This window comes from Garra rufa, chromosome 9 (assembly GCF_049309525.1).
Source record: "Garra rufa chromosome 9, GarRuf1.0, whole genome shotgun sequence".
In the NCBI taxonomy this organism is placed as follows: domain Eukaryota; kingdom Metazoa; phylum Chordata; class Actinopteri; order Cypriniformes; family Cyprinidae; genus Garra; species Garra rufa.
Window position 1 is genome coordinate 33,360,022 of NC_133369.1, and position 27,185 is coordinate 33,387,206.

The 27,185-nt window shown below is 39.8% G+C and overlaps 1 protein-coding gene across 1 annotated transcript in view; it reads right to left on the reverse strand.

The window, feature by feature from the left end:
• The window catches only part of c4b (complement C4B (Chido/Rodgers blood group)), a 66,124-nt gene that overhangs the window by 6,979 nt on the left and 31,960 nt on the right, over positions 1 to 27,185 (reverse strand). Inside the window, exons 10-34 of the mRNA XM_073847832.1 lie at positions 22,521 to 22,633; positions 22,214 to 22,375; positions 21,835 to 22,002; positions 21,395 to 21,580; positions 21,115 to 21,273; positions 18,874 to 19,006; positions 18,698 to 18,769; positions 17,593 to 17,802; positions 17,363 to 17,474; positions 17,135 to 17,205; positions 15,885 to 16,024; positions 15,373 to 15,594; positions 15,250 to 15,301; positions 15,053 to 15,142; positions 14,720 to 14,926; positions 14,231 to 14,306; positions 13,879 to 14,071; positions 13,616 to 13,717; positions 5,286 to 5,448; positions 4,938 to 5,152; positions 4,661 to 4,816; positions 611 to 670; positions 422 to 512; positions 118 to 289; positions 6 to 21 (exon numbers count right to left, since the gene is read on the reverse strand). Coding sequence (XP_073703933.1) covers positions 6 to 21; positions 118 to 289; positions 422 to 512; positions 611 to 670; positions 4,661 to 4,816; positions 4,938 to 5,152; positions 5,286 to 5,448; positions 13,616 to 13,717; positions 13,879 to 14,071; positions 14,231 to 14,306; positions 14,720 to 14,926; positions 15,053 to 15,142; positions 15,250 to 15,301; positions 15,373 to 15,594; positions 15,885 to 16,024; positions 17,135 to 17,205; positions 17,363 to 17,474; positions 17,593 to 17,802; positions 18,698 to 18,769; positions 18,874 to 19,006; positions 21,115 to 21,273; positions 21,395 to 21,580; positions 21,835 to 22,002; positions 22,214 to 22,375; positions 22,521 to 22,633 — 3,341 coding nt within the window. The remainder of the gene's footprint in view (positions 1 to 5; positions 22 to 117; positions 290 to 421; positions 513 to 610; positions 671 to 4,660; positions 4,817 to 4,937; positions 5,153 to 5,285; positions 5,449 to 13,615; positions 13,718 to 13,878; positions 14,072 to 14,230; positions 14,307 to 14,719; positions 14,927 to 15,052; positions 15,143 to 15,249; positions 15,302 to 15,372; positions 15,595 to 15,884; positions 16,025 to 17,134; positions 17,206 to 17,362; positions 17,475 to 17,592; positions 17,803 to 18,697; positions 18,770 to 18,873; positions 19,007 to 21,114; positions 21,274 to 21,394; positions 21,581 to 21,834; positions 22,003 to 22,213; positions 22,376 to 22,520; positions 22,634 to 27,185) is intronic.

Consider the following 27,185-nt stretch of genomic DNA (forward strand, 5'->3'; position numbering starts at 1 on the left):
AGGTTCCTGCCCTTTTTGTGACTGTGAGAGAAGACAGATGATCTTAATAACTTCCAAAACAGCAGATTATGATTAAGATGATTAGGACTGATGTTTGTTATAAGTACTTTTTCTCACCTGACACACACTTTGTAGACCACTTCATCTTGCGTGTTTTGCTTAGTGTCTCTTTTTCGTCTGCTGCGAGCATCAAACCACTCGATTGCTGACCGGGGGAGATCTTCCTCCTCCTTCCTCTCTTCTGCCTGTTCATAGTCCTCATAGTAATTGTAAGATTCTTGTACTTCACCTTAAAAACAAATTAAGAATAACTGCACAGTTATGACATAATTCCGCTTAAGTACAGAAATAAGGTATGAATATATGGATAAGGTTAAATGTATTGTTAAATTAAGCCTGAATTTTAGCATGCAGAACTCACTTGTGTATTCCACTTTTCCCTCTACAGTCACATTTATTGACAAGTCAGCGCAGTTGGAGTCTTCCTTAAGAGCATAATAAGCCTTTGCCACCTATAGTATCAAAACAGAATATGAATAACAATTATATTTTTGTGGAAATTTTTGACCATATGTATACACACAAAGGAAATGTTTGTTAAGCTTCTTACTTTCATTTTAATTTTTCCTTTACCGGATAGGTTTACATCTATTCCCATTCCCACTAGTCTCTGAAAAGACAAAAGAGATACCATGATAAACAGATCAAAAGGAGAAAATATCAGAAAACATCTCAGGTTACGTATGTAACCATAGTGAATGAGACCTTGCGTCTTCTAGGAGTCGCTATGGGGAACGCTGTCAGCGTGACTCGTGTCTGAAGAATACATATAAAAACGACAATGAAATTGGCCAGCGACAGCTTATGACGTCACTTCCGGTGCGACTCGTCGCCACCAGTGTGTCACTACCGGCGCGACCACAGTATAAAGCGGCGCCAATAGAACACAACATTCTCTTCTTCGTCTGAAGCTTACGTCCGAAGCATGGCGAAGAGACTAGAGGACACGGTGTCTCGTTCCCTATCTCAGGGAACCATGGTTACATACATAACCTGAGATGTTCCCTCTCGAGCGAACCCACGCTGCCATGCTGAGGGGAGTGCATGCTATTAGAGCAAGAACTAAGTACAAACTTCCTTAAGTTTTAAGGTAAATTGCCCCTAGGACTTTAGTGACGGCTGTCAGAGACGTTATCTCCCTCGGCCAAAGGCCAGAACTTTTTTTTTTTTGAATTCGTTCTAATAAGGTAACCTAGGAGTGCCTCGACATGCCCTAGGTAGCAGATAGTCAAGAGGTATCTGCGATGATACCTAAGTGGAGTTGGGCCCAAGGAGACCGGGGTTTTAAACCAACTCAAAAATACAGGTCCTTTTCAAAAAATTAGCATATTGTGATAAAGTTCATTATTTTCTGTAATGTACTGATAAACATTAGACTTTCATATATTTTAGATTCATTACTACACAACTGAAGTAGTTCAAGCCTTTTATTGTTTTAATATTGATGATTTTGGCATACAGCTCATGAAAACCCAAAATTCCTATCTCAAAAAATTAGCATATTTCATCCAACCAATAAAAGAAAAGTGTTTTTAATACAAAAAAAGTCAACCTTCAAATAATTATGTTCAGTTATGCACTCAATACTTGGTCGGGAATCCTTTTGCAGAAATGACTGCTTCAATGCGGCGTGGCATGGAGGCAATCAGCCTGTGGCATGCTGAGGTGTTATGGAGGCCCAGGATGCTTCGATAGCGGCCTTAAGCTCATCCAGAGTGTTGGGTCTTGCGTCTCTCAACTTTCTCTTCACAATATCCCACAGATTCTCTATGGGGTTCAGGTCAGGAGAGTTGGCAGGCCAATTGAGCACAGTAATACCATGGTCAGTAAACCATTTACCAGTGGTTTTGGCACTGTGAGCAGGTGCCAGGTCATGCTGAAAAATTAAATCTTCATCTCCATAAAGCTTTTCAGCAGATGGAAGCATGAAGTGCTCCAAAATCTCCTGATAGCTAGCTGCATTGACCCTGCCCTTGATAAAACACAGTGGACCAACACCAGCAGCTGACATGGCACCCCAGACCATCACTGACTGTGGGTACTTGACACTGCACTTCAGGCATTTTGGCATTTCCCTCTCCCCAGTCTTCCTCCAGACTCTGGCACCTTGATTTCCGAATGCCATGCAAAATTTGCTTTCATCCAAAAAAGTACTTTGGTCCACTGTGTTTTATCAAGGGCAGGGTCAATGCAGCTAGCTATCAGGAGATTTTGGAGCACTTAATGCTTCCATCTGCTGAAAAGCTTTATGGAGATGAAGATTTCATTTTTCAGCATGACCTGGCACCTGCTCACAGTGCCAAAACCACTGGTAAATGGTTTACTGACCATGGTATTACTGTGCTCAATTGGCCTGCCAACTCTCCTGACCTGAACCCCATAGAGAATCTGTGGGTTATTGTGAAGAGAAAGTTGAGAGACGCAAGACCCAACACTCTGGATGAGCTTAAGGCCGCTATCGAAGCATCCTGGGCCTCCATAACACCTCAGCAGTGCCACAGGCTGATTGCCTCCATGCCACGCCGCATTGAAGCAGTCATTTCTGCAAAAGGATTCCCGACCAAGTATTGAGTGCATAACTGAACATAATTACATTTACATTTACATTTATTCATTTAGCAGACGCTTTTATCCAAAGCGACTTACAATTGGGGATGCAACAAGTGATTCGTCCTAAGGAGGCAGGTCAACCTAGGAAGTGCTCAAAAATACCATATATCGGCATTGTTAGATAAGTACTGGATAGAAAGGGAAGATCAAGAAAAGAGAGAAGGTTTTTTTTTTTTTTTTTTTTTTTTTTTTATTGAGTCAAATAGTGTCGAAAGAGATGGGTTTTCAGTAGTCGCTTGAAGGCAGTTAGGGAATGAGCATTCCGGATATGGGAGGGAAGGTCATTCCACCAGGCAGGACTATTGAACGAGAATGTTCTGGAAAGTGATTTCATGCCTCTCTGTGGTGGTACAACGAGGCGTCTTTCATTAGAGGATCTCAGAGATCTAGAGGGAGTGTAAATTCGTAGTAGTGAACGTAGGTAAGCAGGTGATGAGCCGGTGGCTGTCCTATATGCCAGCATCAGTGTCTTGAACTTAATGCGAGCCGCCACTGGTAGCCAGTGCAGGGATATGAAGAGAGGTGTGACATGGGCCTTTTTTGGTTCATTGAAGACCAGGCGTGCTGCTGCATTCTGAATCATTTGTAGAGGCCTGATTGTACATGCTGGAAGACCAGCTAGTAGAGCATTGCAGTAGTCCAGCCTGGAAATGACCAGGGCCTGGACGAGGAGTTGTGCAGCGTGCTCTGTTAGGAAGGGCCTGATCTTTCTGATGTTGTGCAGTGCAAACCTGCAAGATCGAGCAGTTTTAGCTATGTGGTCTTTAAAAGTCAATTGGTCATCAAACATTACACCAAGATTTCTGGCTGAAATTGAAGGGGTAACTGTTGATGAACCTAACTGGATTGAGAAGTCATGTTGTAGAGTCGGCGTGGCAGGGAAAACAAGGAGCTCAGTCTTTGCTAGATTGAGCTGGAGATGGTGTTCCTTCATCCATGCAGAGATATCCGCCAGGCAGCCTGAGATAATTATTTGAAGGTTGACTTTTTTTGTATTAAAAACACTTTTCTTTTATTGGTCAGATGAAATATGCTAATTTTTTGAGATAGGAATTTTGGGTTTTCATGAGCTGTATGCCAAAATCATCAATATTAAAACAATAAAAGGCTTGAACTACTTCAGTTGTGTAGTAATGAATCTAAAATATATGAAAGTCTAATGTTTATCAGTACATTACAGAAAACTTTATCACAATATGCTAATTTTTTGAAAAGGACCTGTAGGAACGAAGTCTAGCGCGTAACCCATACCATACAGGATTTTGGAAAAGTGCACAAAGACTTGGTGCGCACTTACCACTCTTGTGGATTTTAGAAAGTGCCCAGAGACTAGCGTGTGCACTTAACTTAACATGGATTTGAGAAAGGTGTGCCAGAGAACAGAGCCGCTGCCAGCGCAAATGCGTTGTTAATACCGCGAGAGGCGAACACACTCATGCAAAATCGGGAAAACAGTAAAGGCTCACCTCCCTCCTTTGTGAATGCATCACGATGAGCACATCAGTTCCCTCGAGAGCTGGAAGCAGGTATGAATAGCGTGCCTCTCGCAAAAAACAAGCAATGAATGCAACGTATATGTATTCTTCAGACACGAGTCACGCGCTGAAGGTGTTCCCCATAGCGACCTCTAGAGGACGCGGTTCGAGTTCCCTTGAGAGGGAACTTGTAATGAAACTGTTGATAAGAACTGTAAACAGTGACACCTGGAGGACAACAGGCTAAATTACAGTAGCTAATCAGTGTCTTTATCTCATTATATATAGGGGTGGGTTTGTGTGTGTGTGCAATGGCAAAGTATTTTAGATTTAGGACAGAAGTTCTATTTCAGTGCTTGTTCTCTTTAGCCGTTTTGTTAGATTTCAGTGTTTTGTGTCACTGTCCCAGTTATTTACCCACCTTTTTGAACCTACATTTATTTTAATTTAAAAAGAATAATAATTAAAGCCTAATTGCAGTTCTGTCATTCATATATTTGTGACATTCTGTTTACCTTTAATTCTGTTTCCACCTTTTCATTTTTGTGCAAAAGCAACTTTTCCATCTCAGACCTCCCTTGAACAGTGAACAGTGCATTGATTGTAGTTAAGGGTGCTTCTGGTATACTCAGTGCGTACTCTGATAGGGCTTCCAAAGCCACGATAGTGTCCTAAAGTGTGTTTGAATAGTACAGTGTTATCATTTTATATTGACTTATATTTTTTTGGAATTAGAGTAAAATATATACAGTAGGTAATTTGAAAAATACCATTCAGTCTCATTAGACCCACCTGTGTTGATTTAAAACCTCCTTCATAGTTCTCTTGTGAAGACAAAAAGCAGGCGGCAGCTTGTGCTGTAATTAAGTCATTCTGTGCAAGTGCAGTCAGTAGAGCATATGCAGTGGTCTCTACTGTTAACGCCATTCCAGTGGGCACACGGGAAGTTTTTGCCTCATTTACCAGTCGCATATTTTCATCATCTCGCCAAACAAGACACTGTTCCGCTAGTTGGATCAATTGAGAGAGAAAATAAGCAAACAACAACAACAACAACAGTAAGTTAATATTAATAATGAATTATTAAAAGATATTTAAAGTTTCCAACACTTCCATAAATGTCAGTATGTGGTATGATACCTGGTTTTGCAAGACTTCTGAGTTTCCCCCAGGCAGACAGTGATTGAGTTCGGTCAGTGAGGCAGACAGACAAACAGTATGCAGTAATGGCTAACGCATAAGGTCTTGTAAGAGTATCGACTCGTTTAATGAGGAAGTTGGTGGCAAGAGAGATGCTTTTTTTCTAGTGGGCATAAAAAGACAGTATTAGTTTTCCTTTGTTTATTTACCCCTTATAATGCATTGAAAATCTGTATTTTTGCAACTAATATAACTGCATAGATAATTTTAGACAAAGTATTTTTTGGCACCTAATAATACTCCATGCATATCCAGGTCCAAAATAACCCGGACACAAAAAATTTTCTGAAATGTTTTATTTATTTTCTCGGGTCAAAACAGACCCGAATGCGTTATGGGGGTTAAAACATTATTTTAGTAGTGCCTCTAACAGGCTTTTTATGTAAAGTTGTTGTCGACTGTGGCGCCCTGTCGTAAAGTTATGTCGACACCTCTGGACGTTTCTCCAAGTCATTAAGTTTTTGAGAATGCCGTTTGGCAAATCGAACCTTCATCTCCCTCTACAGATTTTCTATGGGATTAGAGTCTGGAGATTGGCTAGGCGACTCCAGGACCTTAATGTCCTTCTTCTTGAGCCACTCCTTTGTTGCCTTGGCCGTGTGTTTTGGGTCATTGTCATGCTGGAATACCTATCCATGCCCCATTTTCAATGCCCTGGTTAAGGGAAGGAGGTTCTCATCCAGGTCCCTTTGATGCGGTGCAGTTGTCCTGTCTCCTTAGCAGAAAAACACCCCCAAAGCATGTTTGCACCTCCATGTTTGACAGTGGGGATGGTGTTCTTGAGGTCATAGGCAGTATTCCTCCTCCTCCAAGCATGGCGAGTCAAATTGATACCAAAGAGCTTGATGATTGTGGTCTCATTTGACCACAACACTTTTACTCAGTTCCCCTCTGAATCATTCAGATGTTCATTGAAAAACTTCAAACGGGCCTGTATATGTGCTTTCTTGAGTAGGGGGACCTTGCGGGTGCTACAATCTTGTCCCTGACATCCTTGGACAGCGCTTTGGTCTTGGCCATGATGGAGAGTTTGGAATCTGATTGATTAATTGCTTCTGTGTACAGGTAACAAACTGAGATTAGGAGCACTTCCTTTAAGAGAGTGCTCCTAATCTCAGCTTGTTGGCTATATAAAAGACACCTGGGAGCCAGGAATTTTGCTGATTGATAGGGGATCAAATACTTATTTCACTCATTAAAATGCAAATAAATATATTCTGTCTTTTACTGTTCAAATAAACCTACCATTAAAATTATAGACTGACCATTTGTTTTACAGTGGGCAAACGTACAAATCAGCAGGGGATCAAATAATTATTTTGCCCATTGTATGGCTAATAAGGCCAATGCGGAAAAGACAGATGGGGGCTCTTTTTGCACATCTGTATTTCTTTCCCCCCCACTAAAATCTGGATCTGTTCTTCCCCAAATCTAAGCTGTATCTGAAGGACATTGTGCAGCCTGTTGCTTTCAGCTGTAACGTCTTCCCAGTTCTCTGTATTGATATTCAGAGCTTTCATATCATGCTTGCAGCCCTTTTTATAACGCAGTTCTGGACAGCCAACAGATCTCTTGCCAGAGGGTAATCCGCCATACAGGATGTCCTTTGGGATATGACCATCTTCTATCCAGCACACACGGCAGAGCCAGCGCATCCTGTGTTGTCTAAGCAGCGTGTACATGGTGGGGAGACCAGTGCGTATAAGGACAAGTGTCCATGTTACGCTGCCATACAGTACAGTGCTGACAATGCAGGCATTATACACTGCCATTTTTTGTAAAAGTTGACAGCTTACTATTCCCCCAGACATGAGTGGTAAGAGGGCCTAGGGTTTTTGCAATGTGCTTGTTGATCTTGGTGTCAAGAGACAGATTGTCACTGATGGTGGACCCAACATTTGTAAACTGGTGGTAACAACAAGTACATGGTTGTCAATTTAAATAATGGGAGGAGTATCCATGTATTGGCTTAGCACTTTTGTCTTGCAGGCTAATGGTCAGTCCAAAGTCATCATATGCCTGGAAAATTCTGTCTGTGGGGCACTGCAGTTGTTGTTCAGTGTGTGAGATAATGGCAGCATCTTTAGCAAAGAGCAGATCTCATAAAGCTTACCTCCAATTCTAAGGACAGAGATGCCCCGGTAGTTGTTGCAGTCACTTCTGTCACCATTGTTCTTATAGAGGGTGACAAACTTGGCATCTCTCATGTCTTGAGATGCTGCTCCTTCACTCCAACACTGACAGAGGACATCATAGTGGGGCTGCAGGAGTGAATTTTTGCAGCTTTTGAGGAGGTCTGGGGGGATGCCATCACTGCCAGGTGCTTTGCCACTGGCAAGGCTGTCAACTGCCTTTTGGAATTCTTCTCATGATGGTTCAGCATCTAGCTCCTCCATGAGAGGTTCAATGACATTGAGTGCTTGGGTAGTTACAACGTTCTTCCTGGAGTAAAGCTCTGAATAGTATTGTACCATTCCTCTGATGTTGGTTGTAGCTGCTGCAGTTTGTATGACATCACTGAGCTGTTACCAGTATTCACTGGCACATTTTCTTACTGTAAGCTGTACTTTACTCCTGGCAACTCTGAGTGCTTGTAGGGATTTCACACTTGGTAAGCACTTGTAACCACCAAGGGCATCATGTTTTGCTTCAATAACAGGGGTCATCTCACTGGACTTGGCCTCAAACCAGTCACTGTTCTTCGAGGTCTTTCTTCCCAAAGACTGAAAAGGCTGTTTTCTGAATAGACTCCCAGAGTGGTCCCATTTCTCAGAGGCAGAGTTGTCTGAATGGTCTGCAGACAGAGCATCTTCAGTTTTTCCTTGATACTGCATCATAGTGGTGTTGATGCGAGGCTTCCCAGCTTGTCTGGTATGGTGAAATATCTTAGGTTGTAGCCTGATCTTGCAACACACTAAAGAGTGGTCTGTGTCACAGTCTGTGGTATGTGCAGGTGAGAAGCACAAGCTTGCACAAGCTTGAGACTTTGAGCGAGGATGTCTCCATGGCACTTTGTGTTGAGGCTTCATTTGGAAGTAGGAGTTGGTCACAGAGACTATAATAAGAACACAACTGTAGCAGGCATTGCCTGTTCTCATTGATTTTAACAACTCCAAAATGTTCTAGACAGTAAGGCCAAGAGTCAAGTTTGCTGCCTACTCTGGCATTGAAGTCACCAAGGAGAACAAGTTGTTCTTTGCTGGGCATATTCTTGATCAAGCTGCTGAGATTGGCATAGATCTTATCTTTTGTTTCAGGTGTAGATGTCAGAGTAGGAGCGTAGGCATAGATAAGAGTGACTGGGCCATTGTGTATGGATACACTAAGTCAGAAAATGTTAAGAACCCCTTGTCTGGTGTCTCAACTATTTTTATTTCCTTACTGCGAAATCAACTCTGCAAAAGTTCTCTGTACTCCTCAGACTCTTTCTTTGCCAGAAGAAGGTGTAGTCTTTTTCCCTGAGCATGCCCATGGCATCTACAGTGGTGTGAAAAAGTGTTGGCCCCCTTCCTTTTGTTTTTTTGCATGTTTGTCACACTTTAATGTTTCAGATCATTAAACAAATTTAAATATTAATCAAAGATAATACAAGTAAACACAACATGCAGTTTTTAAATGAAGGTTTTTTTTTTGAAGGGAAAACAAAATGCAAACCCACAAACCCCCGTGTGAAAAAGTGTTTGTCTCCGTTTTGCCAGAACACATCTTGATGATCCCCAAGGCTTTTGGGAAAAATACTCTGTGGACTGACGTGACAAAAGTTTAACTTTTTGGAAGGTGTGTGTCCCATCACATCTGGTGTGATGGTCTGGGGCTGTTTTGCTGCTTCTGGACCTGGAAGACTTACTGTGATAAATGGAACCATGAATTCTGCTGTCTACCAAAAAAATCCTGAAGGACAATGTCTTGCCATCTGTTCGTGACCTCAAGCTGAAGCGAACTTGGGTTCTGCAGCAGGACAATGATCCAAAACACACCAGCAAATCCACCTCTGAATGGCTGAAGAAAAACAAAATTAAGACTTTGGAGTGGCCTAGTCAAAGTCCTGACCTGAATCTTATTGATATGCTGTGGCATGTACTTAAAAGGGTGGATCATGCTCAAAAACCCTCCAATGTGGCTGAATTACAACAATTCTGCCAAGATGAGTGAGCCAAAATTCCTCCACAGCACTGTAACAGACTCATTGCAAGTTTTCGCAAATGCTTGATTGCAGTTGTTGCTGCTAAGGGTGGCCCAACCCATTAAGTTTAGGGGGCAAACACTTTTTTCACACAGGGCCATGTGGGTTTGGATTTTGTTTTCTCTTCATAATAAAAACCTTCATTTAAAAACTGCATATTGTGTTTACTTGTGTTATCTTTGATTAATATTTAAATTTGTTTGATGATCTGAAACATTAAAGTGAGGCAAACATGCAAAAAAAAAAAAAAAAATTCAGGAAGGGGGCCAACACTTTTTCACACCACTGTAAGTGTGTTTCTTGCAATGCGGCTATGTCAACCTGCAGTTTCAGGAGCTTAGTGTTGATGACAGTTGTCTTTCTCGCATCACTAATATCTTGCAGATCTTCTGATAATCCTGTTGTCATTGTACCTACATTCCAACCTCTAAGTTTGGGATTTGGCCTCTATTGTCTGATGTCTGATCTTGTTTCTTTCTTTTTTGGTACAAATCTTACAGTATGCTTCTTGGAGTTTTCCTAATTCCTAAGCACCCAATGAGGAAGGCAGACTGTGGCGGGACAGCACCTATTTAGGTAGAGGCTGCCCAGTTTAAGTGAGCGGTAGCTGTTCAAAGAAAGCCAGGAATCTGTCACACCATCAGAAGCAACCCCTGGTGCTATGCTCTACGCCAGTTGAGCACTCAAACCCCTCCACCGTGTTAAAGGAACACTCCACTTTTTTTGGAAATAGGCTCATTCTCCAACTCCCCCCGAGTTAATAAGTTGAGTTTTACCGTTTTGAAATCCATTCAGCCGTTCTCCTGTTCTGGCGATATCACTTTTAGCATAGCTTAGCATAGATCATTGAATCCTATTAGACCAATAGCATCACATTCAAAAATGACCAACGAGTTTCCATATTTGTCCTGTTTAAAACTTGACTCTTCTGTAGTTATATCGTGTACTAAGACCGGTGGAAATGCAAAGCTTAAATTTTCTAGGCTGATAAGATTAGGAACTACACTCCCATTCTGGCGTAATAGTCAAGGAAGTTTGCTGCCGTAATAAGGCTGAAGCAGGAGTAGTAATACCACGCAGCACATGTGCAAATGCTAAACTAGCTGGGAACTCATTTCTGATAATACTCCGCCTGCTTCGGCCATATTACGGCAGCAAACTTCCTTGACTATTACGCCGGAATGGAAGTGTAGTTCCTAATCTTATCAGCCTAGAAACTCGCAGCTTTGCATTTCCACCGGTCTTAGTACAAGATATAACTACAGAAGAGTTAAGTTTTAAATACAACAAATATGGAAACTCGTTGGTCATTTTTGAACGTGATGCTATTGGTCTAATAGGATTCAATGATCTATGCTAAGCTATGCTAAAAGGGATATCGCCAGAACAGGAGAACAGCTGAATGGATTTCAAAACGGTAAAAATCAACTTATTAACTCGGGGGGAGTTGAAGAATGAGCCTATTTCCAAAAAAAGTGGAGTGTTCCTTTAAGGTGGCGATCCAAGGAGTCAGTGGTCCCACATAGTGGACAATTTGGACACTTCTGTCACACTTTACAATATCTGAATTTAAGTGCATTGCAAACAAAATAGCAAACCGAGTAGAATCTGCAAACAAATTATTAAGTTTGTCTCCAAATTAACTTTTATTTATTTATTTATGGATCTATTTATTTATTTATTCATAGTTTTGAAAGCGAACACAAATGCACTAAAATATTTTTTTTTCTTCCATATTTTTATATCACCATGTCTATGGGGTTATTTTTGTTTCTTTATTATTCAAACAAACATATTGTGTTTGAGAGTAAAACTAATTATTTTGTAATTAAAAAATAAAAGTTTGCAAAAAAAGTCTTCTTAAATCTCAAAAATAAAGAAATTGATAACAAAATTATTTGCAGTGCGTGTAAATTTTGTTACAATCTTTATTTTTCTTTGTGCACTTCAAACGCTTTTCATCGCGAAACCACAAAAGTTGCTCTCTTTTCTGCTGTCTTTTTTTGCGGGTCTAAATTTTTTGTTTGCGAGTTGAAAAGTTTTGCTTGCCAGTAAAGATGAATCTCAGTGGGCGGTCTCTACCTACCAGGATGAAAGGTCTTTTTCTATTGGTCACTCTCGATTGAAGTGACCACGCCCACTACGTTTCCCAGCTGCTGCCGCAGTCAGTCTGACTGAGGAGCGAGTGAGTGAGGTCTATCAGCCATGGCGAACAAAAGGGTGTTTACTGAGGAAGATAACTAATTTAATGTCTTAAACTGAGTGACAAGTGAATTTATGTAGTCTCTCTTCTCATGCTCACCCATTTAAATACGTGACATTAGCTAAGCTCGCCTGTAGTTCGGTGATACCGTTGAATAGGTTTAATTAGCCAGTGTAGCTAACGTTAGCTGCCAGAGCCCCCAATAGTAAAGCGTCAGGCCATTATTTTAATATTTTAGATTAGTTTAGATTAGCGAGAAAGGTCCTGGCAAATCGCTAGGTTGGGTCCTCACAGATGAAAAAAGAAAAGGGTGTTTTGGAGCGTCTGATGCCCATATGTACATAAACACCCCTGATCCTGACAAACTTATTCAAAACACGTGAGCATTCATTATAAAACACTCGCTGAATATAACTACGTGAATTTACTGAACTGTGTTCAAGCAGAAATATGATGTATTGTGAGTAGTGCATATACAGTGCGTTTGCGCATCAGTAATAACGGACACTTGTACGGCGTGCGTTACTTCATGTTACAACTCAGAGGCACGTAACTTAAAGTCACGTTAGTAGAGTTTTGATAGATGATGATTGTAATCAAGGTAAAGACCACCATGACCACCAGCAGGAGTCGTACAGTAGCGGCATCAACATTAAGTGACATGGCATCTGACGCACGGAAGCTGCGGCAGCAGTGACCCTGACACGGTCCAGCTGCAAATGTCACAAATGTCACTGGCACTGAGCAGTGGCATGTGCCAGTGGCTCCAGTGCGTCAGATGCCATGTCACTTAATGTTAATACTGCCTCTGAGTTGTAACATGAAGTAACGCACGCCGTACAAGTGTCCGTTATTACTGATGCGCAAACGCACTCACTGTATATGCACTACAATACATCATATTTCTGCTTGAACACAGTTCAGTATATTCACGTAGTTATATTCAGCGAGTGTTTTATAATGAATGCTCACGTGTTTTGAATACGTTTGCCAGGATTAGTGGTGTTTATGTACATATGGGCATCAGACGCTCCAAAACACCCTTTTCTTTTTTCATCTGTGAGGACCCAACCTAGCGATTTGCCAGGACCTTTCTCGCTAATCTAAACTAATTTAAAGTATTAAAATAATGGCCTGACGCTTTACTATTGGGGGCTCTGGCAGCTAACGTTAGCTACACTGGCTAATTAAACCTATTCAACGGTATCACCGAACTACAGGCGAGCTTATGTCACGTATTTAAATGGGTGAGCATGAGAAGAGAGACTACATAAATTCACTTGTCACTCAGTTTAAGACGTTAAATTAGTTATCTTCCTCAGTAAGCACCCTTTTGTTCGCCATGGTTGATAGAACCTCACTCACTCGCTCCTCAGTCAGACTGACTGCGGCAGCAGCGGGGAAACGTAGTGGGCGTGGTCACTTCAATCGAGAGTGACCAATAGAAAAAGACCTTTCATCCTGGTAGGTAGAGACTGCCCACTGAGATTCATCTTTACTCGCAAGCAAAACTTTTCAACTCGCAAACAAAAAATTTAGACCCGCAAAAACAGACAGCAGAAAAGAGAGCAACTTTTGTGGTTTCGCGATGAAAAGCGTTTGAAGTGCACAAAGAAAAATAAAGATTGTAAAAAAAATTTACACGCACTGCAAATAATTTTATCAATTTCTTTATTTTTGAGATTTAAGAAGACTTTTTTTGCAAACTTTTATTTTTTAATTACAAAATAATTAGTTTTACTCTCAAACACAGTATGTTTGTTTGAATAATAAAGAAACAAAAATAACCCCATACATGTCCCCTTAGTGGCTCTGTAAATTGTGGCTTAAGTGCCCAGATACTTTTTTGATGTCAGTCTAACTGACACAATCACTGATTCTTACCGCATCGATTGCTTCTTTATCCAAGTAAGGAAGGGAGCGATAAACAGCTATCGTGATGAAAGCTGTTAAAGAGGCATCTTGCTCAACTCCGCCAATACCTCCCTATGACAGAAACACTGAATATCAGCCCATTTATTTTAGAAATGTAATTCCTGTTTATACTATTTTGCAGTGTTTGATATGTTTTATTATAAGTGTTTGACATAGTAAAGCTTTTTGCAAAAGTCTTTGGTGTTCTGAAAAATGATGGAAAGCATTTAGACCTGCATTTCCCTGTGATAGACTGGATTAGCATCAGTGAAGGACCCATCGGAGCTCTGTGTTTTAATCAGATATGTGACTGCATGGCGGATGTCCTCCTGCGAAATCATCTTCTCTATTGATCCTTGCTGTTCAAGGGTTTCTATCTGTCGTTCAGCCACAAGAGACAACACTTTCACCACCAATGCAGTCAACCTACGAGAAGTGAGAAGCAATTTAATACTTTAAATAGTTTGCAATTCTAAATCTAAACATTTTATTGGATAGTTATTGGATGTGGCAAGTGCAGGACAAAACAAATCACATTTGAATGACTCTGCATATTTGGGGCATATAAATGCACATCAAATTTACCAGGTACTTGTGGGAGAGTTTATCCAAGCTCCATAGGATCCATCAGGCTTTTTGTATGTTAACATCCGTTCATAAGCTGCCAGAATAAAATTTGAGTCATAAAATGTGGGTTAGAGCAGAGTATAGCCTGACACAACTGAATTTTGTTAAATCATAGACCTTGGTCAGGAAAGACACAATTTCATTAATTCCTTCATTGTTTCTTTCTTTCCTGCTAACAAGGCTGTGATGGATATTTGGTGCTAATTGTTAAAAAAAAAAAAAATTCTGTTATCATTTTATTGCCTTCACTTCATTCCAAACCAATTTGATTGCCTACTTATGCAAACAATTTAATTTTGAAGTGTGTGTTCCATGCTTTTTACCATGTTTGATTAGACTGTAATGTACCTTTATCCCTCACAACCTCACTTTGATTCTCTGACTATTGCCATTTTATGTGTGTGTTTTACTTGTAATTCTGTTATGTGGCATGCAGATACACTAAACCTTGCTCAATGAAATCCAGTGCTTTGTCTCTGGATCCTGCTTCCTGTTCCAGCCAACGTTGACTTTTGTCCAGGTAGCGAATTGACAAGGCAGTAGGAGACATACGGATCATAGTCTGTTCTCCACAACCAAATGGAGCCCGGATCAGTTTTTCCACTTTGGATGGTGACAGTAATGGAACAGCAGTGGATTTGGCAAATACTTCTTCTGCATTCAGAAAAAAATCTGTTTATTCTAAGAGCATATCTAATAATATAATTATTATTAGGGTTGACCATGACCAATGAATAAAGTTTAATTAGGATTATCAAAAAAGGAGAATTTGCTTTGAACCTTCTAGTTTGACAAACAGGTTGACATCTGTTTCAGGAACAGTGTTGTTCGGGAAAAATCCATTGATAGACAAGCGCCGGTCACTTCTACCTGATGAGCAGAGTTCAGGTTTTTATATGCAGTACAGTAAGGTTACTATGTCACAGACCTTGTCAAATATTTTAAATAAGCCGTAATATAAAACAGTAAACACTCACCATCCAGGTTAATAAAATAAGTCTGCTCTTCTCTCATTTCCACTCCTTCATTCTGAGACATGAGAAAATCTAGATATTAAAATCACTGAAAGGATATGAGATCAATTTTTTACTTCCCCTTACCTTGACCAAAAGCATCTTTCGAATGGCATCCACACTTGTTTTCTGATTGTCCTCAACTTCATAAAGTACAATAGTGATAGGGATTTCACCTATTTTCATGGGAATAGCAGGGAAAGTCACAATTTGAGATGACTGTGGCCCCATTCTGATTTTTACAGCAGAAGAGGAAGAAGCTGATCCCGGTGAACAAAGACCATCCACTTGTTGCATTTGCACAACCAGCTGACCATGAAAGAGATATATCAATCTCAGTAATCATTAATCTACTGTATTACAGTGTATAATGTAACATTCAGTGTTATGAATGATTTAAATTAACTGGTTATTTATTAAATAATGTGATATAATATGACTCATATAATATACATTATACTGAATATACATGTATTTTTCATGCATTAGAAAATGGATCTACAGTAAATGCATATAGCAGTTGTACATGGTATGATGGAAAAAAAAAACTGTTCTGAATATAAATATAAATATAAATAAAATAAACAAATTAAACCAACCTCCCTGTCCATCTGGTCATAATTAAAGATCACTGCTACTATAGAGAGTTGTTCAAAGCGTTTGACTGAATAGGGAAGTCTCAAGGAAATAAACAGATGCTTAAATACAGGAAAGTCAATTGGCTCCGCCACACAGAAACCTGCAAACAATAAAAGTAATAAGTTTAATACTACACTCTAAATAATGCTGGGTTATTTTAAACCAAATACTGGGTTCAGCCTTTTGGGTGATTTTATTTTGGTTATTTTTACCATTTTTACCCAGATGCTGGGTCGTTTTTCTGAACTTAAAAATGCTGGGTTATTATCTTTTTAACCCAAATGCTGGCTTCAGCTTGTTGGGTCATTTTATTGGGTTACTTTTAATATTTTTTACCCAGGTGCTGGGTAGATTTTCTGTAACTACTAAGCTGCTGGGTCATTTTTACTGTCAATACAAATAATGAGCCCCCTGATATACCTACCCAGTGCTGGGTGAGGGTAACCCAATGTTGGGAAGTTTGTGCCAAACTGGTTAAAACTGGATACATTTGTCAGCAGTCATTTTGTGTTCTGCCCTGAGAGAAATGTATTCCATTGTATTCCTATCAAACTATTACTGTATAAACAGGAAAACATCTGTAGTCTCACATATTTCCTTTTTTATGTACATCCTAGCTAATGTCTGCTTGGAACGCTAGCCGAGCACGACACAACTTTGCTGTTATATGTAAACTTAAAACTTGTTGAAACTTAAATGTCAGACAGACAATATGGCATGAAGTACAGATGAGGTAAAGCTGTTTTTGATGTAACTTTTCAATCATGAATTCAAGTCATTTAATAAACTGAAACAGCCTACTTAAAGCAGTTTCCCATAAATTTCCATTGACTGCTCTTGCTGCTCCTGTCACATTCTAAAACCTTCACTGAATGTTTTTGTAGATTTTATGATTGTAAAAGACTGACTTGACATTGAATTTAAAAAATATACGAATTGTTCTTGTCCTACATATATGTAAAGTGCATTTTTATTATTTAAAATTTAATAGGTTAACTGACCAAGCACTATGTCAAACAAACAACAACCCAGCAAATGGGTTAATGTATAAAACCCAACAAGCTGGGTCAAAATAACCCACCATGTGTTCTGTCCAATATTTACCAGCACTGGATTGCCAAATAAGCCAGAAATGGTTGTTTTTAACCCAGATTTCATAGAGTGTAGCTGAATTTAAATTCAGTTTGATGGCAGTGAGAGGGATAATTACCATGAGATGAAGATAAACTGAGAGCCTGGATCTCCCATGTTGTGATGGAGTGTGGTATATGGATTTGGTGCCTGTAAAAAAAGACCTTGTGCAATTAATCCATTATTAAAGATCTTAACACTGTTTTAAAGGAAACTCAATGAAAACAGTTTACAGAATTATAAAATGTGTCACATCTTATGTACATAAATGTTGCATTCATACTTTCTCATTAGAGATACTACTTACTTAACAGCTTCTTTCACATCAATCTGGTTAAACTCAAAGCTTGGAGGGAAATAACTGCGAATTGTTTCTATCTCAAAGTCAAAGAATTCCTCAATTTCATTAGAATCAATTGCTGTGGGAATTAAATGATGGAGAATTGTTTGTGGAAGAAAAAATCTGATGACTTCATTGTACTGATGTGGCACAGCTGACTTGTGCATGATAGCTTTTTGTTAACATGTTATACTCACTTCTGCCATGCCCTGGTCTCATGTCCTCTTTCCTCTTTTTGTCTCTTAGCTTGGTTGCAAACTCACAGCACTCTTGGAAGGCTTTCACACAGTCTTTGCTTTCCATTTTGCTCACTCGTTTCGCTCGTTCCTCGCAAGTAAACTTCATAGGAATCAGGGTGAAGCCATGGCGACAGCATTTCTGCAATTCTGCTTTCTTAAATGCCGCTTCTACATAACAAAAGTGATGAGCAGGAGAAATTGACAGTAACTGGACATCTTCAAGAGCAAAACCAAATCAAAGCTGATCATAATACATGGCTAAATGTCAATGATTGTATAATTTTGAGATCCATCTTTTCTTACTAAGGACAACTGAGGGACTCATATGCAAATGTTCACTGATGCTTCAGAAGAAAACACATTACATGAAGATCAGGGTTCATTTAACTTATTTAGCCTTCTGGAAAACATGAACCTATCTTCTGTAGCTTCTGAAGGGCAGTACTAAAAGAAAAAAAGATATTTAGGCAAAATAAGAAAAACGTACACATCTTCATTTTGTTCAAAAGTTTACACCCCTGGCTCTTAATGCATTGTGTTTCCTTCTGAAGCATCAGTGAGCATTTTAACCTTCTGTAATAGTTGAGTCCCTCAGTTGTCTTTAGCATGAAAAGATGGATCCTAAAATCATACAATCCTTGTCGGAAAGCGTTCAAATACACAAAAATGCGTAAAAACCAAAGAATCTGTGGGACCTGATGGATTTTTCTGAAGAACTGCAGGCAGTTTATCTGTTCAGGACAAACAAGGGACTCAACAACTATCAGTAATAAATAAAATTAAAAAAAACCAGATGTGGATCTATATGTAAACATCTTATATGTGGAATATCTTATTCAGGTCAGTAAACAAAAAATAACATGCATTTTGTATGATCCCTCTTATTTTGGTAAAATAATTACCATTTGGCAGATTCTGCAAAGTGAATGTAAACTTTTGACATCAGCTGCCAGCCCAAAATGCCCCCATATTGCCAAATGAAACATAGTGCACCCTTAAATGACCAAAGCACAAGCTTTGAGAATTGGTACGAAAGATAAACAAATATTCATACTGTCAATACCTTTTCTAGTCATTTCTGCATGAATATCTATAGAACGTTTGTTGCGTCTAAAACCGGAATCGCAGCTGAAACCTAGACACACAATGAATTGAAAAATATTATTTGCATATCGAACAACTCTTTCATGTACAGACAAAATAAGCAAAGTCAGATTTTTTTAGAGCATCATTTGGCACCTTTTCTCATCATTGAACGGGTTGTGGTCGAATGGGAGATGAAGGTCAGGCCAGCATCATTAAAAACAGCAGCTGCGTTCTCTCCACCACCATACGAACACCCCAGATCATAAGATTGCATGGAGGTGAACACCTTCACACAGAAAAATAAGAAACAGTAAAATAACTCAAGAACAGATCAAAAACCTTCGCCATCCAGTTTTTCTTACAGTAATATATCTTCTCAATGAACAATACTATAGAAATGAAACTTGGATATATTTTTGAGTAGTTAATGTTCAGCTTGTAGCAGTATAGATTTATTGTCCCCTGAAAATTACTCAACAAACAGACATTATTGTCAAAATAGCTGGCAACAAAAGTGAGAACACCCTAAGTGAACTTAGTATCAAAGTAGCAATATATTGTGTTAACACCATTGTTATCTGGCACTGCCTTAATCATCCTGGGCATGGAATTAACCAGAGCTTCACAGGTTGTCGCTGGGATCCTCTTCCATTCCTCCATAATGACATCATGGAGCTGCTGGATGTTAAACACATGGTTCTTCTCCACCTTATGCTTGAGGATTCCCCACAGGTGCTTAATAAGGTTCAGGTCTGGAGACATACTTGGCCACCCATCACCTTCAGCTTCCTCAGCAAGGCAGTTGTCATCTTGGTGGTGTGTTTGGGATCGTTATCATGTTGGAAAGCTTTGGCTTAGTTTCTAGAGGGAAGGCATCATGTTTTGCTTCAGAATGTACAGTACATAATGGAATCCATGTTTCCCTCAATAAACTGCAGCTCCCTAGTACCAGCATCACTCATGCAGCTTCAGACCATGATGCTACCACCACCATGCTTGACTGTAGGCAAGACACTATTTTCTTTATACTCTTCACCAGGGCATCGCCACACATGCTGGACACCATCTGAGTCAAACAAATTTATCTTATAGTCTCATCAGACCACAGGACATGATTCCAGTAATTCATGCTCTTGGACAGGTTGTCTTCAGTAAACTGTTTTGCAGGCTTTCTTGTGAGTCAGCTTCAGAAGAGGCTTCCTTCTGGGATGAAGCCTATGTAAATCGACTTGTTACAGTGTGCGGCGTATGGTCTGAGCACTGACAAGCTGACCTTCTACTTCTGCAACCTCTAAAGTAATGCTGGCAGCACTCATGTATCTGTTTTTTGAAGCCAGGTTCTGCACCTGAAGCACAACTTCATTGATCAACTCTTGCAAGGCCTGTTCCGAAGGAACCCATCTTGGAAAACCTCAGTATAACCCTGACCACTGTAGTGTAACACGGTTTAGTCTCGCGTAGCACAGTTCATTTTGTTCAGCGTCACGTTTCGGGGCGTGGAAATGTCTCCACAATAACAGACTGGCATGCAGTCAGTCATTGAAATAACCAGCATTGAAAGTTAAAGAAGAAGAGGGAGAACAAGAAGTAAGTGAGTAATTTGTTCACAAATGTTGCAAAAGTGTATAACAACAATGGTGTCTGCATAAGCACCTCTTAGAAAAACGCCGAGTAAATCAGTCTGCACGTTGTTTCCCGGCGGACCGAAAATAAATGCAACATTTGCGTCTCCCGGAAATCCGATCAAATTCAACTAATCAGATGACGACTTCGGCATTCCTGAAGTGTTTCCAGTTAAGTGTACCATATGCATCAGACGTTTATCAGACGTTTAGCGTGATGTATGAGGCTGAGACTAAACTCGGTTTAGGGTGTTACTGAACCTCTAATAGCCTTAGCCATATTTGTGGAGAGCAATAATTCTAATTCTCAAATCCTCAGAGTGTTTTTTGGCCATGAGATGCCATGTTGAACATCCAGTGGTCAGTATTAGAGAATTGTACTTAAAGCATCTAATTTTAACTGCTCTAATACAAGATACACAACTTTTTTAAGGTCCTGTCAAGCAGACAAAAACATAAACATGATGAATAGGACATGTGGCTTTGCATGGCTAAACAACATGCTGCTGTTATCACTTAGGTTGTACTCATTTTTGTTGCCAGCTATTTTGACAATCATGGCCATATGTTAAGTTATTTTCAGAGGACAGTAAATCTATACTTCTATACAAGCTGCACATTGACTACTCTAACATATATCCAAGTTTAATTTATATAGTACTGTCCCTTGAGAAGATATACTAAAATTGTTGCTAAAATGTGAGGGGTGTACTCACTTTTGTGAGATACTGTATATGTCTATTTGGTCTAAGCTTTTGACAGAAAAACACACCTGTTTTGGAGTAAGTTTGTTTTGAGCACCCAGGGCATAAATGGCTTTGTCCACAACTAGTAAAGCCACTTTTGCATTCTTCTGCTCTCCTACGTTAATGTCTAGCTCAGCGGTACCTTCTGGTTGATATTTATGATGGCCTTGTAGTTTTATCTCAAGCTAAATAAGAGAAAGGACAACAGAACTGTGAACATTTGGCTTTTTTAATATACTGTGTAATTTTATTAGAAACTTACAAAAAGCTGTTAAAAATGCAGAATACTTTTTGATGTCTGTTTACCTTTCCCTCACAGTTGTCCTCTACATCTATCCATATTGAGTCTGCAACGATGTCACCATTTGTGTCATAGTAATAGGCGACCACTCTAAAGGATGGGATCATTTCTGGACTGATATCGATGAATGCTTTTACTACAGCACTTGATGCTTGAGACTTTGCTGATCTCAGCATTCCTCTGCTAAGAATCTAAAGAGACACACATGAGTTCTAGATTACCAGAAAAACGTAATCAGTTACTTAATGAGAACTTTTTTTCCAGTAAAAATATCTTGAACATCCTTAAATCAAAATAAATGTGCTAGAGAAGCTTGTGTGTGACATCATTTCCAAAGCTTTAACAAAAACAAATTGTGAGGTAAAAAAAATGACTGGAGTACAAGGCAAAGATGTTCTACCAGATGTAATAAGAATTCACTTTATAATTGTAATACATTACTTACCATATAATATACTTGCCCATCTTCTGGATTGCCACTGACATAAAATGTGACATCCAGATGATCTTCTCTTGAAAGGACTTTATTAGTCACACTAATATGCAGGAAACTGTTTGTTGTGGACTTCAGTGGGCGCACTTCTTTGGTTGACTTGAAACCATCCACTGTTGCCTGTTAAAATGAATAGGTCAAAAATATACAGCTTAGACAACACATTACTTGGAAGTATTTTTTAAATATAGACCTGTTTCACACTGCACACACAGTCATTCAATAATTCCATGATGTAACTTAATATATAATAGAAAAACTAAGCACACTGCTTTTGGAAGCAATCTGAAACAGGCCTTATAGGTATCAAACATTTTTGGGATGTATTAACCTGCACTGAAACTGAAGGTGGTGTTCCTTCCAAGTTGAAAATGCTAAATGCGACTCCCTCTTTATTAGTTTTAACAACTACATTTTTTTCTATGGTTCTTGAGACATATAAGTTCACTTGAACGCCTTCAGCTGGGGAACCGTTTGGGTGCCGGACTGTGACCTAGTCAAAAACAGAAACAACTTGTATCATAGCACAAAATCATCAAAATTGTTACAAATATAGTAAAGGCTACAATTCTGAGTATCATTATGATGCATTGCATTGAGAACAGAGATTTGACTGTATCAAATGGTGTTTTCTTTACCATTACTTGAAAGGGATACGAAGGTGTGTAGAAAGATCTTGTCCGAGACAGATCCACATTGTATGGGATCGAGGCAATGGGAAGGAAAGCTTCTGATTCCTGTACCTCACCACCTTATGAGAGGTGCACAGTTGTTTTAGAACAAGAACTAGCGGTAACACTTTATAATAACTACACACTATGAAAAATTAGTTAAGCAGAAGTCAGTTCATCATTTATAAATCATTATCGTTACATTAATAGACAGTAGTAAGCAGTTTATAAATGCAGCTATAAATGCTTTTTATCTTGATTTTTAAACATATCTATAATGTGTTTAACAACTGTATTTTCATACTTTATTAATTATCAATTTATAATTTCTAAATTAAGTGTTACATTATTTACAAATCAGTTATTTAGTTGTCATCTGTGGTTCATAAGATCATTTTGAAAACTATTTAAATGAACATTTATACATATTCTTTAGAAATATAGTAACAGTGTGTTAATAAATGCTTTATTACATATATTATTTCTGTAATTCATGATTAATTTGGGTAGTTATAAAACATTTAGTAGTTGTCAGTTAACTGCTTTTGTGGGCTCATCTAAAGTGTAGACTAGCTTTTACAAAGGAGATTTAAAGGCTCAGTTATCTTATAAAGAGAAGAAGGAAACAGAACGTACTCGGTTACTTCCGTAACCTCGGTTCCCTGAGATACGGAACGAGTACTGCGCCTGAAAGACGCTTTGGGGAAAACTCCTTTTTCTCCGAGACTTAAGCATTTCAATAACGCAGTGTTACTGCACGGCCATTGGTTTGTGCAGTGAGTAAAAAACGAACCTATGGCTCGGCAGCGGAGCTGCACGAACCTATGGCGAAAGCTCGTGCCAAATTCCGCCAGAATAGGCGGAGTAACTGGCTATATAAGCGCGCGTTTCGCCATAGGATCTCAGGTTACTTCAACTGAAGCGACGACTGAGTCGTGCGGCTACATAGCACGGCCAGCAACGCAGTACTCGTTCCGTATCTCAGGGAACCAAGGTTACGGAAGTAACCGAGTACGTTCCCTCTCAATACTTCCCCTGTACTGCGTCTGAAAGACGCTTTGAGGAACCAGTACAATTTCGCCGTAGCTATGGTAGAGGAATGACTCATAATGGTTTCGTAACCGAAGACCCTTTGGTGCGGCCACCGAAACATACAAACAGCTGCTCCGACTGTCTGAAGGAAGCAGATCTCTCCACATAGCTCCTCAATGCCCTAACAGGACAAAGAGGATTGAAGTCTTGGCCTTGCTCCGAGGGAGGAAGTGCCAACAGAGTGATAACTTGATCTCTGAAAGGGGTCGAGAGACACTTTGGTATATAACCAAGCCTTGGCTTCAGGATGACTTTGGAGTCATTAGGCCCGAATTCCAGGCATACAGGGTTCACTGACAGAGCCTGTAAGTCACCCATGCGTTTTACTAATGCCAATGCCAAAAGCAGGGCGGTTTTCAACGTTAGAGGGCAATGGACTGCAGCGGCTCAAATGGGGGGCTCTTAAGAGCTCCTAGTACTGTGGAAAGGTCCCAGGAAGGGACTGTGATGGGGCGAGGCGGATTGAGCCGACGTGCACCCTTCAAAAAACGAACAACTAGATCGTTCTTTCCCACAGACTGGTCATCCATAAGCATATGGAATGCCGCAATGGCTGCCACATAGACTCTGAGCGTGGAGGGAGATTGTCCCTTATCCAACAGCTCCTGAAGGAAAGACAATATCACTGATATGTCACACGAGTTTGGGTCTGCACCGCGGGTGGAGCACCAAGCGGAAAAGACAGACCATTTAAGGTCATAGAGCCGTCTTGTAGACGGTGCTCTAGCCTGAGAAATAGTGCTTAAGACGCTCACTAGAAGGTGTCCAGGCTCCCTTGATTTCGTCACTTCCTGTTTTTGCTGAGCTGCCGTGTGGTTTGTGTTTTTAGCTCTCTGTGATTGTAGCTTTCTGGAGCTTGTTTTTCTTTAGAAATCTTTATCTTATTATTACTCTCTGCTGTTTAAAGTAATTAAAAACAGCTTTACCCCCAACATACTTGTGAAATTATCCGTCACACTAATCTGACCGCTCACTTTACCCGTTAATCCGCGACTGCAGTGGGTTAGCTATTTAGCTTAGCTATTAGCTAGTCACTGGCGACTTGCATTTACATTTACGTTCTCTACTCGCGTCTACTACCGCTCTCCTTTCTCTCGCGCGAACCGTTTCGCTTCTATTCCACAACCACGATTTGCAACAAGTTAACATTCAGTTAGCCGATTAGCTTGCCAATCGCGATTCCTTTTACGTCCTATTCACTCCGTTGTTCCTCCTCACATCCCTCTCTTCAAGAGTTCATCATAACAACAGTGGTAAGTTGGAACCATTCTACAAAAACGGTGAGTAATGGCTTCTTCTCTTGCTATTGTTGTCTGCACCACCTGCCACATGTATAGCTTATCTATCTCTGTCGGCAGTGAGCCTTATACATGTGATAAAAGCAAGGAAATAGCTAGGCTGACAGAGAAGATTTCAGAAATAGAGACACACATCCAAACTTTAATGGAGGATAGTAAGAATGTTAGGGACTTAGATACGGCTTTGGATGTGACTAGCTTAGGGAGACATGCAAAATGTTCGGTTCCGGTAGTTACAGCGCCCGTGCAGCAGGGCAACTGGGTGACTGTGAGACGGCATAGTCGCGGGTCAAAACACCGTTCTTCCGTTCCGATTAGAACATCAAACAGGTTCTCCCCACTCAGTGACGCACCCACTGAGAAACCTGATGAAAGTGCTCTAGTAATTGGCGATTCTATTGTACGGAACGTGAAAATAGAGACTCCAGCCACCATAGTCCAGTGTTTACCGGGAGCCAGAGCGCCTGACATCTTGGCAAATTTAAAAGTGCTGGCTAATGCTAAACGTAAATTCAGTAAGATTGTTATTCACGCCGGCATTAATGATGTTCGACTTCACCAGTCGGAGATCACTAAAAATAATGTTAAAGAGGTGTGTGAACTTGCAAGTACGATGTCAGACACTGTAATATGCTCTGGTCCCCTCCCTGCTTACAGTGGTGACGAGATACATAGTAGATTGTCATCATTAAACGGTTGGATGTCAAAGTGGTGCCCGCGAAATAACATAGGTTTCATAGACAATTGAACAAGTTTCTGGGGCAGACCCGACCTGTTGAAAAGAGATGGTCTTCATCCCTCCGGATGTGGAGCATCTCTCCTATCTAGAAATATGGCACATAGTCTTAGCGTTTACACTTGATTAACTGGGGCCCAGGTCAGGAAGCAGACAGACTGGCTAAACCGACCGTCTGCTAGCTGCCTCACGTCACAGAAATCAGTTCATTCTCAGCACATAGAGACCCTTTCACCTAGATATCACACTATAGAGACTGTGTCTGTTCCCCGAGCTAGAAAATACAATAAACGTCCAAAGCAATGTAAGAGTAACAATTTAATTGATGTTCAACAAATAAAAAAATTATATAATACTGAGAAACAAATGATAAAGCTTGGCTTATTAAATATCAGGTCACTTTCTACGAAAGCACTTTTTGTAAATGATATGATCACTGATCATAAGCTAGATGTGCTCTGTTTGACAGAAACCTGGCTAAAACCAGATGATTACATTATTTTAAATGAGGCAACCCCCCAAAATTACTGTTATAAACATGTGCCACGTGTAAAAGGTAAGGGGGGAGGTGTTTGCACAATTTATAGCAATATGTTCAGTGTTTCTCAGAGAACGGGCTTTAAGTATAACTCGTTTGAAGTAATGGTGCTCCATATAACATTATCCAAAGAATCAAGTATTAATGATAAATCTTCTGTGACGTTTTTACTGGCTACTGTATACAGGCCACCAGGGCACCATACAGACTTTATTAAAGAATTTGCTGATTTTCTATCCAAATTAGTGTTGGCCACAGATAAAGTCTTAATAGTGGGTGATTTTAACATCCATGTTGATAATGAAAAAGATGCATTGGGTTCAGCATTTATAGATATTCTGAACTCAATTGGGGTTAGACAACACGTTTCAGGACCTACTCATTGCCGAAATCATACTTTAGATTTAATATTGTCACACGGAATTGATGTTAATGGCATTGAAATTCTGCATCAAAGTGTTGATATCTCAGATCATTATCTAGTCTTGTGTATACTCCAGATAACTAAAACTGTAAAACTAACTCCTCGCTATAAGTACGGTAGAACCATTACTTCTACCACAAGAGACTGCTTTGTAAGTAACATTCCTGATTTATCTGAATTCCTCAGCATATCCGATAGCTCAGGAAAACTTGATGATGCAACAGAAACTATTGACTCTCTTTTTTCTAGCACTTTAGATATAGTTGCTCCTCTGTGGTTAAGAAAAATTAAGGAAAACAGTCCGACGCCGTGGTATACGGAACACACTCGCGCACTGAAGAGAGCACGGCGAAAAATGGAACGCAGCTGGAAGAAAACAAAAATAGAGGTTTTCCGTACAGCCTGGTGTGAATGTAACATATCCTATAGAAAAGCATTAAAAACTGCTAGATCAGATTATTTTTCATCTTTCTTAAAAGAAAACAAACATAACCCTAGGTATTTATTCAATACAGTGGCTAAATTAACAAAGAATAAAGCACCA